Consider the following 21,233-nt stretch of genomic DNA (forward strand, 5'->3'; position numbering starts at 1 on the left):
CAGTTAAAAGGACCAAGTAGCTGATGACAGGGAAGACCCTTGTGCCAAAGACTCCCGGGAGTAGACCCCTGGGAGTGTCCTGCTTCAGGTGACACTGCAAGGGAGGGAGAGATGAAGGCAGGAATTGGCATCAGAATGATGTAACAGGACTTTTTAGAAAGAGTTGGTCTGTGGGTGTTCTTGACATTGGTCTAAGCTGGCTATCACTAGCCAAATGGGTTTGAAAAACTGGGACAGTATTGGCCTTGTTGCTTCAGTGACACCAGTGGGCGCTGAATTCTGCACCAGTTGAAGTTTCTGAACTGTCTTCGGAGGCAGCCCCACATATAACACGTTAAAGTAATCTAAATTCGTTGGAGTCCAACAACACCTGGATGACCACAGTTCCACATCCTTCCTGGAGGCCTCAAGGCCTCTGTTGAGAGGAGACTGACCATCAGGGTAGAAACTTAGTCACCACAATGAGGCAACTCCTCCCACCCATCTCACTTCTCCCTCACAAAGCGATTACCAGAGTGAAGCTTTTTGGTGAGGCCGCCCAGCGCTTGACAGTGGTCAGCGGCCACTCCTGGAGGACCTCCTTGGTCTTTTCATCCACACGCATCACTGACTCCTTCGTGATGCCCAGCAGACGAGGGACCAACTTGTTCTTCCCCTTCATTTTCTCCTGCGAAGGAAGAATGGATGAAGAACTGACCAGCTGATACAAGTCTCCATTCAGAATGGGGGGGGGGAGGGAACCTGTGGAGTGAGCTTTTGGTAGGCGAAATAAACATACCAATCTAAGCCTGCAGTTTGCATGTGCTGTTAGTATGTATCCCTGTTTTAAAATTACAAATTCCATTCTCTATTTCATAAATGCAACTCAGTTTTAATGTCTGCTTTCATTTGTGTGTGTGTTTTTTAAAAAAATTAATGTTCTACATTGTCTTTTGCAAACCGCTTAGGGGTCTTTTATTTGAGTCAGCAGCATATAATTTCTGTGAAATAAGTTAAAAATAAACAAACCAACAAACACTCAGAAGAACTAACCAACAGCTTAAGCTGTTCACCATCGTCACGGCATGCTGCCTCTCTGCAAAGAATTATGCTCACAGTGGCTTACGATGTTTGAGAAATCATAAAAATCAACAACTACAGGAATAACTTCTTAATAATGACAATAAAATACAGGAAATGTAGCAGCAAAAAAAGAACAACATTCAATATTTTAAATGTCGCAACACTACATCTCCTGGCAGTAGCAAAAACAACAAGGAAGTCTAGTCAGTTTCAACTAGATGTTCAAGGCACAAATGAGCCTAGCAGGGCCGGATTTAGGTTTGATGAGGCCCTCAGCTCCTGAAGGTAATGAGGCCCTTTACATGTCCAGCTGTCCTTTGTCAACAACAAATTGTTGCTGCTTTTTTGTGCTGAATATATGCTGTATGGTAACTGATGGACCTAATAAGAATCTAAAGCCATTTGCCCATGTGGCCATGCAACCTGTCCATGCAGAATGTAAGCATCCTATATACAGAAAGGAGCAAACCAGTGGTATTTTAGGGAGCAGGCTAGCAGGCGGGGCCCATTACTTACATCATAGGAGCCTACAAACACAAAACACTGTTGCTGTATGTAGGTTTTATTTTATTTGTTTTTTGGAAATGTACATCCAGTATTTTTCCCCTTTAATTTTTAGCTTATACAGAAAGTAAATCCCACACTGGAGCAAAGGATCAAGTTAATTGTCTGCCTCAGTTTCCCTAAGAGTCACAGCCCTGTTGGCAGCACCAATTAGACAGAAACTCCTCCCACAGTGTTACACACAGCCCCTCTCCTGCACCAGCCTCCCAGAGGCAGGGAAGGCTACCAGTGGCTACTAGCCATGATGGCTCTGGTGTGCCTCCGTGGTCAGAGACAGCGTTCTTCTGAGTGGCAGTTGCTGGAAACTGCTGGAGGGGGGAGGTCCTGCTTGTAGGTCTCACTGATTAATCCAGAATGCGGCAGCTAGACTGGTGACTGGGAGTGGCCACATAACACTGGTCCTGAGAGATCTGCATTGGCTCGCAGTCTGTTTCTGAGCACAATTCAAAGTGTTGGTGCTGACCTTGAAAGCCCTAAATGGCTTCGGTCCATTAGACCTGAAGGAGCGTCTCCACCCCCATTGTTCAGCCCGGACACTGAGGTCCAGCTCTGAGGGCCTTTTGGTGGTTCCCTCCCTGCGAGAAGCCAAGTTACAGGGAACCAGGCAGAGGGCCTTCTCGGTAGTGGCGCCCGCCCTGTGGAACGCCCTCCCTTCAGATGTGAAGGAAATAAGCAGCTATCGTGTCTTTAAAAGACATCTGAAGGCAGCCCTGTTTAGGGAAGTTTTTATTATTTAATGCTGTATTGTTTTTAACACTTGATTGGGAGCCGCCCAGAGTGGCTGGGGAAACTCAGCCAGATGGGTGGGGTATAAATAATAAATTATGATGATGATGATGATGATGATTTGACTGGCCCCTGTGAGACCCGGAGGCTGGACTCTTTGGGCCTTTGGCCCAATCCAGCAGGCTCTTCTTGTGTTCTAAGGGGGCGGGGCAGCTGGAAGCTCTCCTTCCGTGGTATTGGACGGTGGAAGAGTCAGTCTTGGAAGGAGGCGGGCTCTCCTTGGCTAGAGTCTTTTAAACAAGGGTGGGGTGGCCACCTATCAGGGGTGCAGAAGCAGCAGATCCCTGCGCTCCCAAGGGGCTGGACTGCGCTTCAGTAACTCAAGCCCCAGATACTGCCATGGCCTTCCTTCACACATTTATCACAGCTATACAACGCGCAGCACGGCTACTGAAACAACTGAATGACAAATTGCTTTCGTCAGTACTAGAACAAGTCTAAGGAATTTAATAGTCGTTTTTAATTTAACACACCCCAGCATGTCACTGCAGACAAGTAATTATCCAAATGGTTGTGTTCCTACTGCCTGGGATGCTGCTGGCCTGAAGCCACCTCTCTTTAGAACCTCTAAGAAATCTGAGTATTTGAAAGAAGCATCACTTAATTAAGTCACAATACCGAGCATCCTGCAAGAGCCGCTCTCTTCTTTGTGTATAAATCTTCCCTTGCCAGGCTGGTTTGAAAGAACATGGCGAACAATGTTCAAATGCCTCCTGTGAAATATGCTGCTATTTGAAATTCCTAGTGACTTTTTGGCTTTAAGGGAGAATATATCCTAATATTTGTAAATAAAACACATATTTTTAAAAAATGTTACCACTCACCCCCAGCAAGAATAGGGTAGGTTTTTTCAGGGAATGTGAATGAAACGGTCCAAATTCATACGCGTGTGTGTGTTTGTTTAATTTTCATTCAGCTGTATTGCTTTTCTTCATTTCTTTATTGTTGTATGTTATTGAAGTATATGTTCTTGTTTAAATAAATAAAAATTAAAAAGCAATGTCAGCAGCTGCTGTTGAAGCTCCAAAGGAACCCCTGGCTGTCAGTTAATTTATATGTTGAGTACTTTTAAAATAATCATATTCTTCCTCTAATGAGCTCAGGACAGCATGCAGCATCCTCATTCCCACCCTGCTTTTATCCTCAAATCACACCTTAAAGGTAGATCTGGTTGAGAACATATGAGTGGCTCAGAAACAGCCCATGAGCTTTGAGCTGAACCTGGCCATACCCCAAAAATATTTAATAAAAAAATAAAATACCACAATGTTTAAGGACCACCGCCATGATTTATTTTAACTTCTTTGCAAAAAACAATTCATTTTTTAAACACACACACAAACGCATTCTCACCTGCTTCAATGACAATCCTACCAATTCATTAATCTTCATTAATTCTTACATCTTACAGGGAACCATAAGTCTTCTGACTTGGGAAAAATCATGCACCAGCTTCTTGTATGGGTAAGCCGTTCATTATAAGCAATGAAAACTGAATTGAAAACAAGCCCCTCCTACCTTAACAAGGAAAAAAGACACTCCGTACGTCCTCAGAGACCGAGCCAACTTCACGTATTTCACTTTAGCTTCGATTTCTGTCATCTCCCCGCAGTTTTTGTGTTCCTGCAAAGAGCCGCCAATTGATTTTTGTTATCATAAAAAAAACTATGAGGAAAAATAAGTCACATGCACTTTTGTTGTTAAGCCATGATGGCCTCTTAGCCTTCGTCCAAAGGTTCTGAAACAGAAAGGAGTCAAAACAACGATCATCCATGGGAATACCCAACCTCTTGACATTTTTATTTATTCATTTGCAATCTGTAGCCTCCTCTGTCCCCCAAGAGATCAGGGCTGGCTGGGGTTTTATACAAAATGGAAAAAATAATTCCACCTGCCCAGCTTCCAATAGCAAACCGAATGGCCCAGCCCAAGTCATTTTGTAGCCAGAGGCAGAACAGCACATTTCCCTACCATCATACTGAAAGCTGGCTGCTATTTTGGCACCTGAAGCAGAAAACCCCACAAAACACCACCTCCTGGGAGTAAAAATGCAAACACCGTAAGTCAAATGTCAATTTAATTTCACAACACTCGAAGCCAGCTGCCTGAGGCACTTGCCTCATTCTGCCTTATGGCAGGGCTGGCCCAAAGAGGGACAAGAAAAACTATGCAACACCTTCCGATTTATTAGATGCAGCCTTACTGCTTCCACCATGATGGCAAACCAGCCATTCCTACAATTCAGCTCCACTGAAGGCTGGACCAAACCTTCCCTGCCCCTCGAGGGGGAATCTCTTCCTATCCCTCAGTCAAACTCACAATCCCCATTCCACCTTTACCTCTAAGCCTCCCCACTTCTGCACAATTTAAACTCACCTGACTGGACTCCCCACTTGCGTCTCTCTGTTCCAAGTGTCGGTTTTGCTCTACCCACATTTCTGGAAGATCTTCTGCCTGCAAGCCCACAATTCCTATAACACCCTCAAACCCCTTTCCTTCTCCTACCAATGTCAGAGAGAAAGATCCGGCAGAAATATTTGCTGTTTTTATTCTAACAGAAATGAAACAATTGGGGGGGGGGAGCCCAGCTGTTTCCACTGAACTGCCCTTTTCTTTCCAAAAGCACAGCCGTAATCTGTGAAAGAGTGTGTGTGTGTGTGTGTGTGTGTGTGTGTGTGTGTGTCAGCCTGCATTACTCTCTGGGATTCCCGTGACATTCCAATGCTGAGATATTAGCATGTGCAATGACATTTTCTCACGCTAGCAGGATCGCGCTCATTTTCTGCTGTCGGCTCTTTCCAAAACAGGCTGCAATAAATTAAACTGACACTGGCATCTTCCTGGATGTCACTAACCAAAGGTGGGTGATGTCTGTGCCGATTGAAAAGCAGAAAAAGGATACAGGAACATTAGGAAGCTGGCTTACACTGAGTCGGACTGTTGTGTCCATCTAGCTCAGGTATTGGCTACACTGACTGGCAGCATCTCTCCTGGGTCCTGGTCCCGCCCCCCCTGCAGCTGTATCTGGATATGTCATTGAAGACTGAAGCTGGGACCCTCTGAATGCAAAGCTGGTGTTCTACTGCAGAGCTACAGCTCTTCCCAATATATATGTCAATGTTGATTTATACAGTTATTGCATCTTTTCCCCCTTTCTGCTCTGGGTCTCTCAGAAATGTATGCCTAGATTTGCAGAAAGGGTCTATAGTAGTCAAGCCACTTGGGTTGCTGCCATTCCTTTTTGGACAGTTCTAACTCCCGTTTCTCCATCCAGGGTCATTCCCAGTGGAGCTTCACAGAAAGAAGTTCTAAGATCTAAGCCCCCTTTGGAACTAAAATGCCCCTTGACACTGGCAAATTAGGGCTTTGCTAGCCAGATCTGCCCCACCACCACCTATTACAGAAGTTTACTATTTGAACGAGCGCCTTCTGAGCCCTACCACCTGAAGGTCCTCAACGAGCCCACAGACCTCATTAGGAGAGAAGACAAGAAGCAGCACGTAGGGTTCAGCGAGTGGGCAATGACCGAGGGGGCTATGTGGACAAAAGGACCACAAAAACCCTTACATAACCATCTTTTCCCCCTTCAAACGCTCTGCTTTTTGCATTCCACATTACAACTGAGAACTGCTAAAACATGCTCATTTCTTGAAGAACACACTATAAAAAGCAAGGAAATCTTCCAACCACACACAAAATCTGAATTAGGAGAGCAAGTTTGCCAAAGGGGGAAAAGCCGTCTGCTTCTTTTACACTTGAGTTGGTGCTAGTTTATTGCCAAAGAGAACACACAGGGTTATGAAAGCAAAAGAGAAATACCACATATCTATATAAAGCATTCTTAATCACCTGAAATATCCTCTTTTCAGCTCCTCTTTGCTTGATGTATTCTTTCGGAAGGAATTCTTTTAGGCTGGAAAAAACAAAGAGCCACAGTTTAATGAAGAGACAACCGCCTCTGCCTCATTTTCAAGTGAAGTGGACGTCAACCATTTGTTAATATGGCTCCTAGACTCCTTGGCAGCCTCCCTCTTTCCTGATTGGTTCCTCCTCCCCTCCCCTTCAGAGGCAGCCATTCAGGGGAATCCACCTCAGAAACCTAACCGAGTTGGGGAGGAGAGCAAGCAGCCAATAGGGAGCTCACCCACCCAGCTCCTCGGTGGGCACCTGACACCTCTCAAAGTCGCCACCACCAAGTCAGCCATGCGCGAGGAGCCCACAGGAAGGATTCAGATCCATTCTGTTCCAGTGCCATGAGGCACTGAAAATCCACCTGCCCATTGGAGTTTCAGCAGATTCTGTTCTCTCATGGCCTCAATATCATCATTATTATTTAATTGCGTAGGTGGCCCCCTCCCCCTTGAGGTTCCCGGGGGAAGCTGAAGTACAGCAATTAGAAAATGTCAAAGAACCTGAACGAGTATTGTTATTTCGAGATCCATGTAACATACTTCATTTTTCCCAATGCAACTTTTGTTTTTTAGTATTGTTTTCATACCATTTTAAAAACAATTTTATTCACTTGTTTAGTCATTAAAAGTCTCCTCCTCCAGTATGGAGCACAGGGCACCTTCATATAATAAATCACTAAAACAACTGTCTAAAGAAAAACTGTTATACTACATTAAAATACACTAGCGGCAGTGTAGATACCTAAAGGGACCACACCCCAAAGAAATTATGAACCAAATGCCTGGATAAACAAAATGTTTTCAATTGGCATGTAAATGTATCCGCTGTGGAGGCATATAGAATATCCTCTGGGAGGACATCCATAAGTGGGGTGTCACTACCAAGAAGGCCCTGTCTTGTGATATTATGTGCCTAGCTTCCGCTAAGGATGGATTCCTGAGCAAGGCATCTCCTGCTGATCATAACAAGGAGGTCAGCTGGCAACGGGGAAGGTGCTCTCTCAGGTACTTTTCCTGTTTATGGGCTGTTGCATTAGAAACTTCACAATTAAGACCAAAACAGGACAGCAAATTCACTGGATGGATGTACATATTTCGGCATGATTGCTAGGATTTCCATCAACATTTGACCAGAATTCTTAAACTGCTGAATTTCAGAGGCAGGTCTTCACTAAAGCACGGCAGTGCTTGAGGTCAAACATGCAAAGTACATCTTCCTTCCACTTATAAGCCTGCACAAGTCCCGTGAAAATGAAGCAGAGCTGTGCGACAGGATGGTGTCGTGGCCCTGCCTTGAACTCAAGAATCAGATGTGGCAGAGTTGGCCAAGTCTGGGGCTGCTCCATCACCAGTTATGGAATTGGGTAGGGCTTCTGATGCTGGTGGTTCATACCCAACAGTGCCTGAGGCCAGTGCTTTGGAGGCTGAGGCTGGCAACCCAGAGCGTGCAGAGTCTGAGACAGGATCTTTGCAAATGCTGCCCTTTGAACTCAACCCACTAGAGTCACATGCCTCCCATACCTTCCCATCAGTGCAGAGGTCATATAAAGGAGCTCATCTTCAGGCCTGGGGTCAGTCCTGTAAGATCCAGTCTTTAGACCAAGTGGGTGGAGCTTGGGAAAATGGACTGGAGGAAGGAGACTCCACAGGCTTCAGTTAACCTCCAGGCTTTGTTGCTCAGTTGGAGCTATCCGTGGTGCTGCATCCAGAAATCTGCCTTGCCCATGTGTGTGTACCTGAAGTGCATGAGTGAGAACACACTGTTTCCTGGTGGAATGTGCCCTTGGCCTCAGTTCCACCATCTGAACTACAGCTTAGCCACAGGACCTCTGTGATAATGAAAGGGTCTCTGAGCACGTGGATAATTCATTCTCCACCCCTCTATTATTAGAATTCCAAGCAGACCGTGTTTTCTATCACAGGTTTTAAGCACTAGAAACACGGAGGACCTCCTCATGTATCACATGGTAGATTTCAACTCCAGGCTTGGAATAGCAGTATTGATGAAGAACAAAATTCAGCCAGAACTCTGGTACTGATGAAATTTGGCAGCAAGTCAATGGCAGGCTGGTTCAAGACACTTCAGTGCTCAAGGCAAAACTAGATTCTCTTTGCAGGCTTAATAATAATTACTGAAAGGGTGGGAGGTGATGGGCTCCAGCTGCAGCTTTCTTAAGAGTTTTTGTCTTTAATTAACTATTCATTAATTATTTCAAATATTTATAATCCACCATTCAAAGACAGTGAATTTCTATGATGGCTATTTCACAGAGGGAACCTGGCAGACTGCTACAGGGAGGGCACTCTGCAGTTTTGGGGCCACCACTTAAAAGGACCTGTCTCTTGTACCCGGCCCATCTGATTTCATGCAACAATGGGATGAAGAGGAGGACCCGTGATGCCAATTTAAAAGCAGAGGTATGTTTGTATGGGAGAAGATGTCTATTACAGTAATGCATATGGCCAAGTTATTTTAATAACACTAGTACTTTAAAATGACTCAGCAGTGCCAGGGCTGGGTTCTGGCAAGTGGTTTGGGGAGAGTCAGAGAGGCAGTCAGGACCAAAAGGCAATCAGGATCTGAGGACAACCAGGAGGCAAAGTCAGAGAAGAAGCCAAAAGTCAGAGAGTCTGAGTGTGTGGAGTCAGGGCAGATCTAGAAGGTTTTTCCCCAAGAGGCTGCAATTATGCTGCTCACCAGAGGGGGAAGTGGTTAGCAGTTCCCAGCAAGCAACAACTCTGGGTGTGTCATTGCGCATATATCCAATAGGTAGATACCGTCACCACTGGTTTCATAATTAATGTACCTGTATGAGGAAAACCTAAATAGTGCCCCCTTTCTATCAATTAACACAGGGTAAAATTCACCAATGTGGTTTAATCTGCGAGCCCCATTCATGTGAATGGCAGCTGCACAAAAGCATGGCAATATACAAAGTGTGAATATGTTGAAAGGTTTCAGTGTTTGTTTACCAAAGAGGCGAGTGAGAGGGGACAAGACAGAGGTGTACAAAATAATGCATGGCATGGGAGATGGTGGATGGACAGAGGTTCTTCCTCCTCTTTCATAACATTAGACCTAATGCAGCCATCTAGAGAAGCTGAATGCTGGGAAATTCTAGACAGACAAAAGCCAGACTATGGAATTCAGTCAAAAGATTCAGTGATGGCCACCATCTTGGATGTCTTCAAAATGGGGTTAGACAAATTCATGAAGAAGGACAAAGCTTTTAATGGCTACTAGCCACGATGGCTATGTTCTACCTCTGAATACCAGTCTCTGGAAATCACAAAGGAGCTTGGGGGCTGCTTGCCATTTGGCTGGCCACTATGAGAACAGGATGCTGGACTAGTTGGGCCTTTGCTCAAATTCTACTGTTAGGCCCTTCTCAGGCTCTTATGAGAGCAACAAATGGATCTTGGAAAGCAAATGTATGTATCTCACAGATACAACAATCAGGGAGCTGCAATTGGTCTATGTTGTGTGTACACTTGGTTGGCAAACCATGGGTGTGTATGAAGCAGCCCTTGCTGTAGATGTTCACTGTCCACAAATGACTGGTAAGAAAGCTGTGAAAGGGACCCTTCTTGAGACTGTCTCTTGTTGCTTTGCCTTAACTCAAGGCTTCGTTACTTACTGTTCATACCCGTAAGGGATGTATGAAAAACCCAGGGAGACCCCTTCATTAAGGTAAAATGGCTCAGCGGAAAAGCACAATGCCTTCTGTTCCTTTGGAAATGATGGTTAAGTATAACATCGGCCTTCAGAAAAGACTCCATCCAATTAAAAGGAAATCATTTGTACAGAGTGGGGAAAGGGCAGAGAGAACACCCCCGCCCCCAAGAAATCATCCATCAGCTCTTTTTAATTTGAACTCTGAGCAGAATGCTTATGCCACTGAAGGGAACCACTTCTCTTCAGAGAGATACAAAAATTCAATTATTATGCAATTACATTATTTAAATGTATTTAAATTCAAGGACAATCTATGCCATCATCTTTTGTTCCTTCCTGTGTTGAGAGAGTGTTTTAACATCTGTAGCAGCCATATGAATTCTTCTGCTGTTCAAGCGCAACAATCAAAATCAAAAAGGGCAGCAACAGCCCACGACCACTGCTAGGTACCGGGAGCTCCACTACGAGTTAAGGCAGGCCTCATATTTGCAAGGTCACACACATGCATTTTGTTATTATATCACTACCCTGCATATTGTTTGTTGAAGTACTCATATTTGCATGTTAGGGAAGACTCTGGGTGTACAAAGGAGCATTCGCCAGCTACAGAAAGAAAGGGTACTTGCTGGTACCTTGGTTTTTCTTCTTCAGAAAAACAAAAACAACCCAACCCACAGATCCTGCAAAAACACTGCTTTAGCCTTTGAATAGTTGCATTGGGGGGAAAAGGCAGAGGCAAGTTGTTCTGGACAAACCTCCACTCATGGCTAATGAAGGCTCCCTGCTTCATCAAAAGAGACCCTTTGGTTTTTCCTTCTGTGCTTTCTGTCATTTCTTAAAGGAAACAACAGCCAATGCCACCACTGGCAGAGATTGCTGTGAATACAGTAGTATCCTTGCTGCAGATGCTGGATTGAGAGCCACAGTGTTCCCCTTGGTGGGAAGGAAGATTTTCAGCCATTCCACTGAAATATTTTCTACAGAAACTGCACACAACTGCACAGAAGCCTGACTGGTGAAATAACAGTAAAACTACAGCAAGGAATTCCCAGCAAGAAGAGAAATTAGCCCATGAAGGATCAAGGTTCTAGTCTATTCCTCTGTCCTTGCCACGCAAGGTGTTCTGCTTAGAGCAGCCTTCACCAATCTTCTGCCCTCCGGATGTTGTTGGACTACAACTCCCATAATCCTTAGTAAGCATCGCTATATTCCTATCAAGCACAGCATCTTAGGTTTATGCTGGCTGGGGCTGATGGGAGCTGTAATCCAAAGCAGCTGGAGGGAACCAGGTCCCTGAATCAGTATTCTTCAATCTTGGGTTCCCGGGTGTACATAAGAAGGTCTTCCAAAGGATGATCCCCTGCCTCCAGTCTAAACTGATATGGTCCTCTCCACTACCACAGGTCTCTACCACCTCACTTTACTGGGTGCATAGGTCTAAACTGAGAGGGCACACTGTGAAGGAGCAGTGGCAACTGCTGGCCTTTGGTGAAATTCTCATCGAGAGCTTTAGATACCATTGCCTGCTTTCTCAACAAGAAAGCCCAGATCTGTTTTTGTGGGATCTTACCCCGTCTTCTCAGAACACAGCCTGAAAACCACTGGGCTGGAAGAGTTATCAAAGCAGCACACAACAGTTTAACCCAATGTGTAAAGATCGTTGGACCAACTTACTCTAAAAATCCAGGTTTGTGCTTGTGCTCAACATGAGGCCCAAACTGGATCTGCGCTTGGAAACCTCCAAATTCACACGCTTTCTCAAACGACACTGGATGGGAACCGTTCAGAATATCATCACGAGCCTGGAAACCAAGTGAAGAAAGAGACTGTGTCATGCATTTGTTTCACCTGAAGAGGATGCAGACTCCTGGCCTCTGACACCTGGATGCTAAAGATCCGCCAGTCATAGCAAATGTGGTAGACCTAGATATTGGCCTCAGTGGACAAACAGTCTGTCCTGGAATAAGGCGCCTTCTAATGGTTCTTGATTACTGGTAAGTTCTGCTACATAAACCCCACTGAAATAAACAGGGGCTGTGCAAAAGCACTGTGGCTTGGTATTGCATCATCTGATGATGTCACTTGATGGCTCACATCTGAATGCACCACTGAAAGACACGTGGCAAGTTTTAAATACAGCTTTTTAGTAGTTTCTGGGGAAACAGAAGATGTACACAGCTTTGTAAATACTGACATGGAGGTGAAGAGCATTAGGTGTTATCTGGAATATTTTTTATTATTTGATTAATTATTTAATTTCTATACCATTTAATATATTAAAAATATATCTAAGTGGAGTACAAAAAACTGAAGCTACAAGAGACAATTTAAATAAAATATTACAAAAAATGTAAAAATGTTGCATTAATACAAAATTCTATATCATCTATCTATCTATCTATCTATCTATCTATCTATCTATCTATCTAATCTATCATCTACAGTGGTGCCTCGCAAGACGAAATTAATTCGTTCCGCAAGTCTCTTCGTCTTGCGAGTTTTTCGTCTTGCGATGCACGGTTTTCCATAGGAATGCATTGAAAATCAATTAATGCGTTCCTATGGAAACCGCCTTCCCCCGACCTCTTCTGGCGGGCGGCATTTTAAAATCGCCCGGGACAGCGGAGGACTTCTCCGCTGTCCGGGGCGATTAAAAAACCCCTGGGAAGGCAGGCAGGGGGGACAAAGACTTTTGCCCCCCGCCTGCCTTCAGAAGAGGTCCAGGACAGGCTTCGCGGACCTCTCCGCAAGCAGCGGGAGCGCTCCTTGCGGAGAGTTGCCAGCGCACCCAGGCTTCGCGGCCCCGCCGCCGGGCTTCGGGACATCGTTCCGAAGCCGGGCGGCGGGGGGAGGCTTTCCCGCCCCGCCGCCGGGCTTCGGGACATCGTTCCGATGCCGGGCGGCGGGGGGAGGCTTTCTCGCCCCGCCGCCCGGCATCGGGCCGATGCCCCGAAGCCGGGCGGCGGGGGGAGGCGTTCCTGCCCCGCCGCCCGGCATCGGGACGATGCCCCGAAGCCGGGCGGCGGGGGGAGGCTTTCCCGCCCCGCCGCCTAGCTTCGGGACATCGTTCCGATGCCGGGCGGCGGGGGGAGGCTTTCCCGCCCCGCCGCCGGGCTTCGGGACATCGTTCCGATGCCGGGCGGCGGGGGGAGGCTTTCTCGCCCCGCCGCCCGGCATCGGGACGATGCCCCGAAGCCGGGCGGCGGGGGGAGGCGTTCCTGCCCCGCCGCCCTGCATCGGGACGATGCCCCGAAGCCGGGCGGCGGGGGAAGGCTTTCCCGCCCCGCCGCCCGGCTTCGGGACATCGTTCCGATGCCAGGCGGCGGGGGGAGGCTTTCTCGCCCCGCCGCCCGGCATCGGGACGATGCCCCAAAGCCGGGCGGCGGGGGAAGGCTTTCCCGCCCCGCCGCCCGGCTTCGGGAGATCGTTCCAATGCCGGGCGGCGGGGGGAGGCTTTCTCGCCCCGAAGCCGGGCGGCGGGGAGAGGCGTTCCTGCCCCGCCGCCCGGCATCGGGACAATGCCCTGATGCCGGGCGGCGGGGGGAGGCTTCAAAAGCCGTCCGGGGGCTTTTAAATCGCCCCGGACAGTCCCAGGGCGATTTAAAAGCCCCCGGTTAGGCAGGCGGGGGGGCAAAGACTTTTGCCCCCCGCCCGCCTTGGGAAGAGGTCCTGGACCTCTTCCGAAGGCGGGCGGGGGGCAAAAGTCTTTGCCCCCCCTGCCTGCCTTCAAAAGCCGTCCGGGATAGCGGGAAGCGCCCGGACCGCTTTTAAAATGCTGGCGGTGGGGAGCAAAGCCTTTCGCCCCCGCCGGCCTTCCTGGACCTCTTCTGAAGTCCGGAGGGGGGGAAAAGGCTTTGCTCCCCACCGCCAGCATTTAAAAAAAGGTCCCCGAGATTTCCCTATGGGCTTTCGTCTTGCGATGCAAGCCCATAGGGAAAATCGTCTAGCGAAGCGTCGCAAAAACCGAAAAACCCTTTCGTCTTGCGGGTTTTTCGTCTTGCGAGGCATTCGTCTTGCGGGGCACCACTGTATCTATCTATCTATCTATCTATCTATCTATCTATCTATCTATCTATCATCTATCTATCTATCATCTATCATTTCTATCATCTTCAGGCACACGCTCCCTCTCAGCCTCTGGTTTCTCAGCCAGGGTTCAAACAAACTCTCATCTCACTCACAAAAATCTCACAATGAGAAGAGTTCCTGGAAACAGCGGACATCACCCTAGTCTCTCAGTCTAGACTTGCTTTTTCTAGACAGGCCCAAGGTGGATGGCACTTCCTCAGGCTGCCCACAGCCGCGTCCCATTCACTCTCCACTCCCAGTTCCAGGGGCAGCAGGTTTGTTGAGCTTCCCAGGGGCTCCAAAGCATGGGAAAATAGTACTATGCAGTACTATTAAATATGGACTCTAGCTTGACACACTCGCGTTCCCCACTGAGTTTTCACTCTTCTCTTTGCATACCCCACTGTAACATCTTAATACAGTGGTACCTCAGGTTTAGAACTTAATTCATTCTGGAGGTCTGTTCTTAACCTGAAACTGTTCTTAACCTGAAACACCACTTTAGCTAATGGGGCCTCCTGTTGCCACCACGCCACCGGAGCACGATTTCTGTTCTCATCCTGAAGCAAAGTTCTTAACCTGAAGCACTATTTCTGGGTTAGCGGAGTTTGTAACCTGAAGCGTATGTAACCCAAGGTACCACTGTAAAATATAAAGAGGAAACAACAACAAAAACAATAGCTTTGTGGTTCAGGGGATGCGAGAGGATATGCGGGGTATGTGTGTGTGTGAGCGCATGAGGAAATGCTATCTGTACTTGATTTGGGACAGCATGTTCACACATCCATGCAGTCGTCAAGTCTAATTGTCTATAGCCAACAGACATTATAATATAAAGCACCTATGTGCAAAACACAGAGGGCAAAAAAGTTGGTCCAATACGGCAGGGATAAACCCTCAGAATACAAACAGACAGGATTTAGAAAATTCCTTTAGTTTAACACTTCCCCCTAACATTTAGCATTTAAATGATTCAAAAAGGCCCCCTTATCTTATTTTGCAGCTAGTGGAAATAAAGGTACCTTATTAGCTGAAGAACTTATCTATACCAGCCAACAGTCAACTTATCTTAAAATTGTCTGATTTGCTTCCTCGGAAGCTCTGAAATGGAAGAATGAACTTAACCCTTCATGGATTACATAAAGGACAGAAAGATATAGTGGAGCACACCTTCCATTTGGCCCGTTCTACAGAAACAAAGAACATTCCTTTACTGGCCTATTAGAAGATCCAGCCCCATGGTATTCACACCCCTGGATGTTGCTGTGAACAAGTGATAAACATGTATGTCTGAACTGTAGCTCAAAGGCTTCTTTCTGTTCTGAAGCTGGGATAGCTGGAAAGGAGAGTAGGGCTTGGCTTGATGCAGAGCTGGAGAGGGATTTCTTGATTCCATCTCTAGCATACCTGAACATAAAGCAGATTTAGTTGAACAGGGTCTCTCGAGTCCACATTCTGGTCCGAGTAGAAGAATTTGCGTCTCAGCAGCAGTGTCTCATTCTCGTCCACTCCTTGCTCCCGAAACGTTCGACTGTGATCTAACCAGTTTACTAAGTGGAGAAAGAAAGAAAGACTCACAATAGGCACATTACTATCACTCAGTCTCTGCCAATCTGATCCCCTGCCAATCTGTAAACTTCTAAAAGAGTCCAAATGGTAGATACGCATTCCTGATAACTCCTCAAAAGGAAGCCAACTTCATTGTCTGCATCCATCTGTCTCAAGACAGTGCCTCTGGAGGTGAAGCCAAACCGCTGCATGAGCAGCACCAAAGTGACCTCTCTGGGGACAAGTCTAGTAGGGTCCATTGAGGTCCGGGGCTGCCTCTCAGCCTTGCTGATGGGGTCCAAAGGAAAGCAGAGCAATATGTTTGGCACCAGCTTGGCTGCAGGAGTTGCTGGAAGGAAGCGTACAAGGCGCCATCCAACCGTCTTAGGAACTCCATTCCAGATTTGTTTATTCCTTGGTTTTTTCTCCTCCTGAAGATATCCCACTAGGCAGCAGAGGTTTAGGATCATAGTTTTCCTTCTCCTAGATGGGCTCCCTTCCCAGGTTGATGAGCCTCAGCTGCCCCTTACTTCCATCTACAGCACATGCAGAAACTGCCTGCTTAACTGCTGGACTCACTATTGGTCTTCTCCGCTCAAACTGCCGCAGCCTGTCTTCGCATGCAGGAGAAGTCATTAACTCACTGAAGGTTTGAGACCGGTCAGTTGAAGCCACTCCTGGGGTGCGGCCACTGTCGCTACATATATAGTACAGAGGTACCTTGGTTCTCAAACAACTTGGAACCCAAACACTGCAAACCCGAAAGTGCCTGTTCCAGTTTGTGAACCTTTTTCAGAAGCTGAAAGTGCTCCGTTTTGAGTGTTATGCTTCCATTTTGAGTGTTAGGCTGAGATCTGTCTATTTTTGCTATTTATTTTGCATTTTTGTGGCTTTTTTGTTTAGTTTTATGATTGTGTGGAACACAGTTCAGCTACTGATTGACTGATTTGATTGAGTGCATGACTGCAGTACATTGTTGATTGCTTTCATTTTATGGATCAATGGTCTCGTTAGACAGTAAAAATCATGTTAAATTGCTGTTTTAGGGGTTGTTTTTAAAAGTCTGAAACGGATTAATCCATTTTGCATTACTTTCTATGAGAAAGCATGCCTTGCTTTGGAACGCTTTGGTTTTGGAACGGACTTCTAGAACAGATTAAGTTTGAGAACCAAGGTACCACTGTATTTATCATTTGTATATACAATACCTGTATTCCAGGAGGCACTTTAACTAAGTTGTACCAAACCAATTTCACATTCTTACCTGTGGCTTTTTATTGTTTGAAACCCCATAGTATTTGACATGTGCCATTTCATTATTGATTTGTAAACCATTTTATGGTGAAAAAGCATCTACAAATTTCGGAAACAATAACAATGCCAGGCACTTAGTTGGAATTGTATATAATCCTCACAACAGCCTTGTAAGGTAGGTCAAGGGCAATACGAAAACTAACTCCCAACCCCAATCAAAACTGAATCTGTTTTAATCAAATACCTGAGCAAATTCTCTTTCTACATCAAGTTAGCGGCAGCTTGTTGCCATGTGTCTTTGACTGCACATTACATATAAGCACACATGTATGCCTGTGTATTGGAACACACGTGTAATGAAATCTTTGGCTTGAAGTCACACTGTTCTATGAGGATATTACACTGGGCACTTTATACAGGGGGAGCCCTCCAGATGATCGGGGTTGAATTACACCTCTCATCATCCCTGATCACTGGATGGGGCTGATGGGTGTTGGAGTCCAACAACATATGTTGGAGCGGGGAGGGAGGATGTATCACTCTGACCACCCTGCATGGAGGAATTGGTCCTCAGACGCCAGACCAGAGAGTAATATCAAAAAACATGCATTTTTATTTTGATGTAGAAATATTGTTTATTATGCAGATTGTTGCAGAATGAAAAAGAATTCATTAAAATAAGACAGTTTTCAAAATGAACCAGCAGCAGAATTATAGCTGGGGCAGTCTAAGGTGGAAAGAGTAGTGGCAGACTGTGAGCTCTCAAATTTCAGTGGCGCCCTGAGATGCTAAAATTCAGCGCCCCCTTGGCACTTGAGCTCCGTTCTACAGCATTGCTGTGGCAACCCCTGCAGCATGGTGCTCAGTGCAGCTGAACCGGTCAAGCTACCCTAAAACCGTCCCTGGAAAGTGTCACCCACCAAATACAGAGAAAACACAGCATGCAAAGGAGGCAGCATACAAACAAGCAGAGCCTAATTGGCAGACAGAGGGGGAATAATTATATAAGTGGCCCCCAGCATGGCTAAACTTAGAAATGAGAAGGCTAAAGGGGAAGGAAAAGCAAGAGTATTCCCTCTCCCAGGTCTGACAGAAAAAAGCAGGGGGCCCGATCCAGAGACCCTTCTTGGCACCAGGCTGACAAGAGTTCCCAGGTCTGGTTGCGATGGGAGAGGTGGACTATGTGGACTCTGCAGGTCCCTGAAAGCCTGTAAGGTTGTGAAGCTTCTTTGAAGGGAGGGAATGCAAGCAATGGCGCAGTTGCAAAGGTGTCTAACTGAACTGAGCTTGCCATGAGAAAAATGGAGAAGAGAAAGAAATGCCAGCGAGCCTGGAAGGAAGGGTGGGCAGGAGGACTAAAGTAAAGGGGGTTGGGGCAGCCCGTGTCCCACCATGTAATCCTCCTCCCCGACCTGCAAAATAGACCTGGGGGAAGCATGCCCCAGATCTAGCTGGGGAACTGTATTATAGGTCAATTGTAGTTAAAGTCATCTTCCCCCACACACACACCATAGCAAAGGAGAGCAGGGCTTTGATGGGCTCCTAAGAGTTGCCACAGGTGTGCAAGGAGCAGAGAGTGGCCAGTTTCTTGTGTATATCTCCGGTGGAAGGTTCCTGTCCTTAAGAAATGCTAATAGTTACCAACAGATTGACGGTCAGAGCCAATGATTTACAGCTGGTATTTTGTTGCCCCTGGGCTACAAGAGGGCTGGGTCCAGAGTTCTGGATCCTTTGATTAAGTTAGGAGTTAGATAATAAGAAAGATAATTTGCATACCCAGGGTTCTGAAGCTTGTATGCCTACATCATTAGCGTACCCCATCATTAACCAATATAATACACCAAATATTTTGTATCCTTCTGCTTTGTCAGCCTTTCACAGACAAAACTGAATCAACTGAATCAAAAATGTCAAGTCATTTAAAGGGAGTTACTCAGGGACCAGACGGCTTGACCTCCAAGTACTATAAGACAATGAGTGACTATCTGATTCAACCCTTGACGGAGGTCAGCAATGAAATCCTGGAGGGAAAGAAGGCGCCGGAATCGTGGAAGGAAGCTTTTATCACATTGATACCAAAATCAGAAACTGAAAAAACACAACTCAAGAACTATCGCCCCATCTCCCTTCTAAATGTGGATTACAAAATATTTGCTGATGTTTTAGCAGGCAGACTTAAAAGAGTTTTAAATGAAGTAATTCATAAAGACCAGGCCGGCTTTCTCCCAGGTAGACACATGTTTGCAAACACAAGGAACATTATTGACATTTTGGAACTTTTGCAAACAGACATAAACACTAAAGCAGTGCTGATCTTTATAGACGCGGAGAAGGCCTTCGACAACATCTCTTGGAAATTTATGAAGGGAAACTTAAAAGAAATGGGAGTGGGGCGGGGTTTTGAAAATGGGATTGATGCAATATATTCAGAACAAAAAGCTAAATTGATAGTCAACAATGTGGTAACAGAAGAATTTAAAATTGAAAAAGGAACACGACAAGGCTGCCCGATTTCCCCTCTGTTATTTATTTCAGTTTTGGAGGTGCTCCTGAACTTGATCAGAGGTGACCGGTTGGTGCAGGGGATTCAGGTCGGAGCAAAACAATATAAACTTAAAGCTTTTGCAGATGACCTAGTTTTGACACTGCAGGAGCCAGAGTCTAGCACGAAAAGAGTATTACAACTGATACATGATTTTGGTCAGGTGGCGGGATTTAAGCTAAATAAACAAAAAACGAAGGTGTTAGGGAAAAATATGACAGATACAGAGTCAGAACGGTTTCAGAGAGAAACAGAATTATCATTGGTGAAAAAGGTAAAGTACCTAGGGGTTAACATAACAGCCAAAAATCTGAGTCTATTTAAGGATAATTATGAAAAATGCTGGTCTGAAATTAAGAGAGACTTGGATAGCTGGGCAAAATTGAAGCTTTCTTTGTTGGGCCGAATTGCTGCTATTAAGATGAATGTATTGCCAAAGATGTTATTTTTGTTCCAAACTTTGCAAATTGTGGACAAAACGGAGTGTTTCCGGAGGTGGCAGAGAGATATTTCCAAATTTGTCTGGCAGGGCAAAAAGCCCAGAATTAAGTTTAAGATATTAACAGATGCGAAAGAAAGAGGGGGCTTTGCCCTGCCAGACTTAAGGTTGTACTATGAAGCCGCAGCTTTCTGCTGGCTAAAAGACTGGCTACTTCTCGAAGACACTGACGTGTTGGATCTGGAAGGATATAACAATGCTTTTGGTTGGCATGCATACTTGTGGTATGATAAAGTTAAGATCAATAAGGCCTTTAAGAACCATATTGTCAGGAAAGCAGTTTTTAATGTCTGGACAAAATATAAAGACTTATTGGAAAATAAAACTCCAAGGTGGCTCTCACCTTTGGAAGCTAAGGCCCGAAAAAGACCCAATATGGAAGCCTATTGGCCAAAATATTGGGAACTGTTAGAAAAAGACGGAGATAATTGGAAATTGCAGAGTATGGAGAAAATGAAGGATAAAGTGCGAGACTGGTTACACTACGCTCAAATTAAAGAAACTTTCAAAAGTGATAAAAAGCTAGGGTTCCAAGTGGAGAAATCGAAATTGGAAACAGAATTGTTAGAACCTAAGACTAAGGTACTTTCAAGAATGTATAACTTGCTGTTGAAATGGAATACACAAGACGAAATGGTTAAGTCGGCTATGATAAAATGGGCACAGGATATTGGGCATAACATTATGTTTGAAGACTGGGAAAGGTTGTGGACCACTGGGATGAATTTTACTGCATGTAATGCTTTGAAAGAAAATGTAATGAAAATGATATACAGATGGTACATGACCCCAGTTAAACTTGCCAAAATATACCATTTGTCTGATAATAAATGTTGGAAATGTAAAGAAAATGAAGGAACATTCTTTCACCTCTGGTGGACCTGCCCTAAAGTGAAGGTCTTCTGGGAAATGATATACAATGAGCTGAAAAAGGTATTTAAATATACCTTCACTAAGAAACCAGAGGCCTTTCTTCTGGGCATTGTCGACCAGAAGGTGTTAAAGAAGGATAGAACATTTTTCATGTATGCAACAACAGCAGCAAGGATACTACTTGCTAAGAACTGGAAAACTCAAGATCTACCCACACTGGAAGAATGGCAGATGCAACTGATGGACTATATGCAACTGGCGGAGATGACTGGCAGAATCCGAGACCTGGGAGAAGAAAGGATCGAAGAAGATTGGAAGAAATTTAAGATTTATCTACAGAAACATTGCGATTTAGTGGAATATTAAGAAGGATGCTTGGTTATAAATAATTGGCCATCACTAAATTGGATCAGAATTTGATGATAAGAGAGATTAAGAGAAATAAAATTT

The 21,233-nt window shown here is 45.5% G+C and overlaps 1 protein-coding gene across 7 annotated transcripts in view; it reads right to left on the reverse strand.

The window, feature by feature from the left end:
- TLN2 (talin 2) overlaps nt 1–21,233 on the reverse strand; it is a 185,369-nt gene that overhangs the window by 85,247 nt on the left and 78,889 nt on the right. For all 7 annotated transcript variants that reach the window (XM_081887549.1, XM_081887554.1, XM_081887553.1 and 4 more), the window contains exons 6-10: nt 15,475–15,617; nt 11,674–11,801; nt 6,262–6,325; nt 3,931–4,035; nt 512–667 (exon numbers count right to left, since the gene is read on the reverse strand). In XM_081887549.1, coding sequence (XP_081743675.1) covers nt 512–667; nt 3,931–4,035; nt 6,262–6,325; nt 11,674–11,801; nt 15,475–15,617 — 596 coding nt within the window. The remainder of the gene's footprint in view (nt 1–511; nt 668–3,930; nt 4,036–6,261; nt 6,326–11,673; nt 11,802–15,474; nt 15,618–21,233) is intronic.

Source organism: Podarcis melisellensis, assembly GCF_964234715.1.
Source record: "Podarcis melisellensis genome assembly, chromosome: 14".
In the NCBI taxonomy this organism is placed as follows: Eukaryota; Metazoa; Chordata; class Lepidosauria; order Squamata; family Lacertidae; genus Podarcis; species Podarcis melisellensis.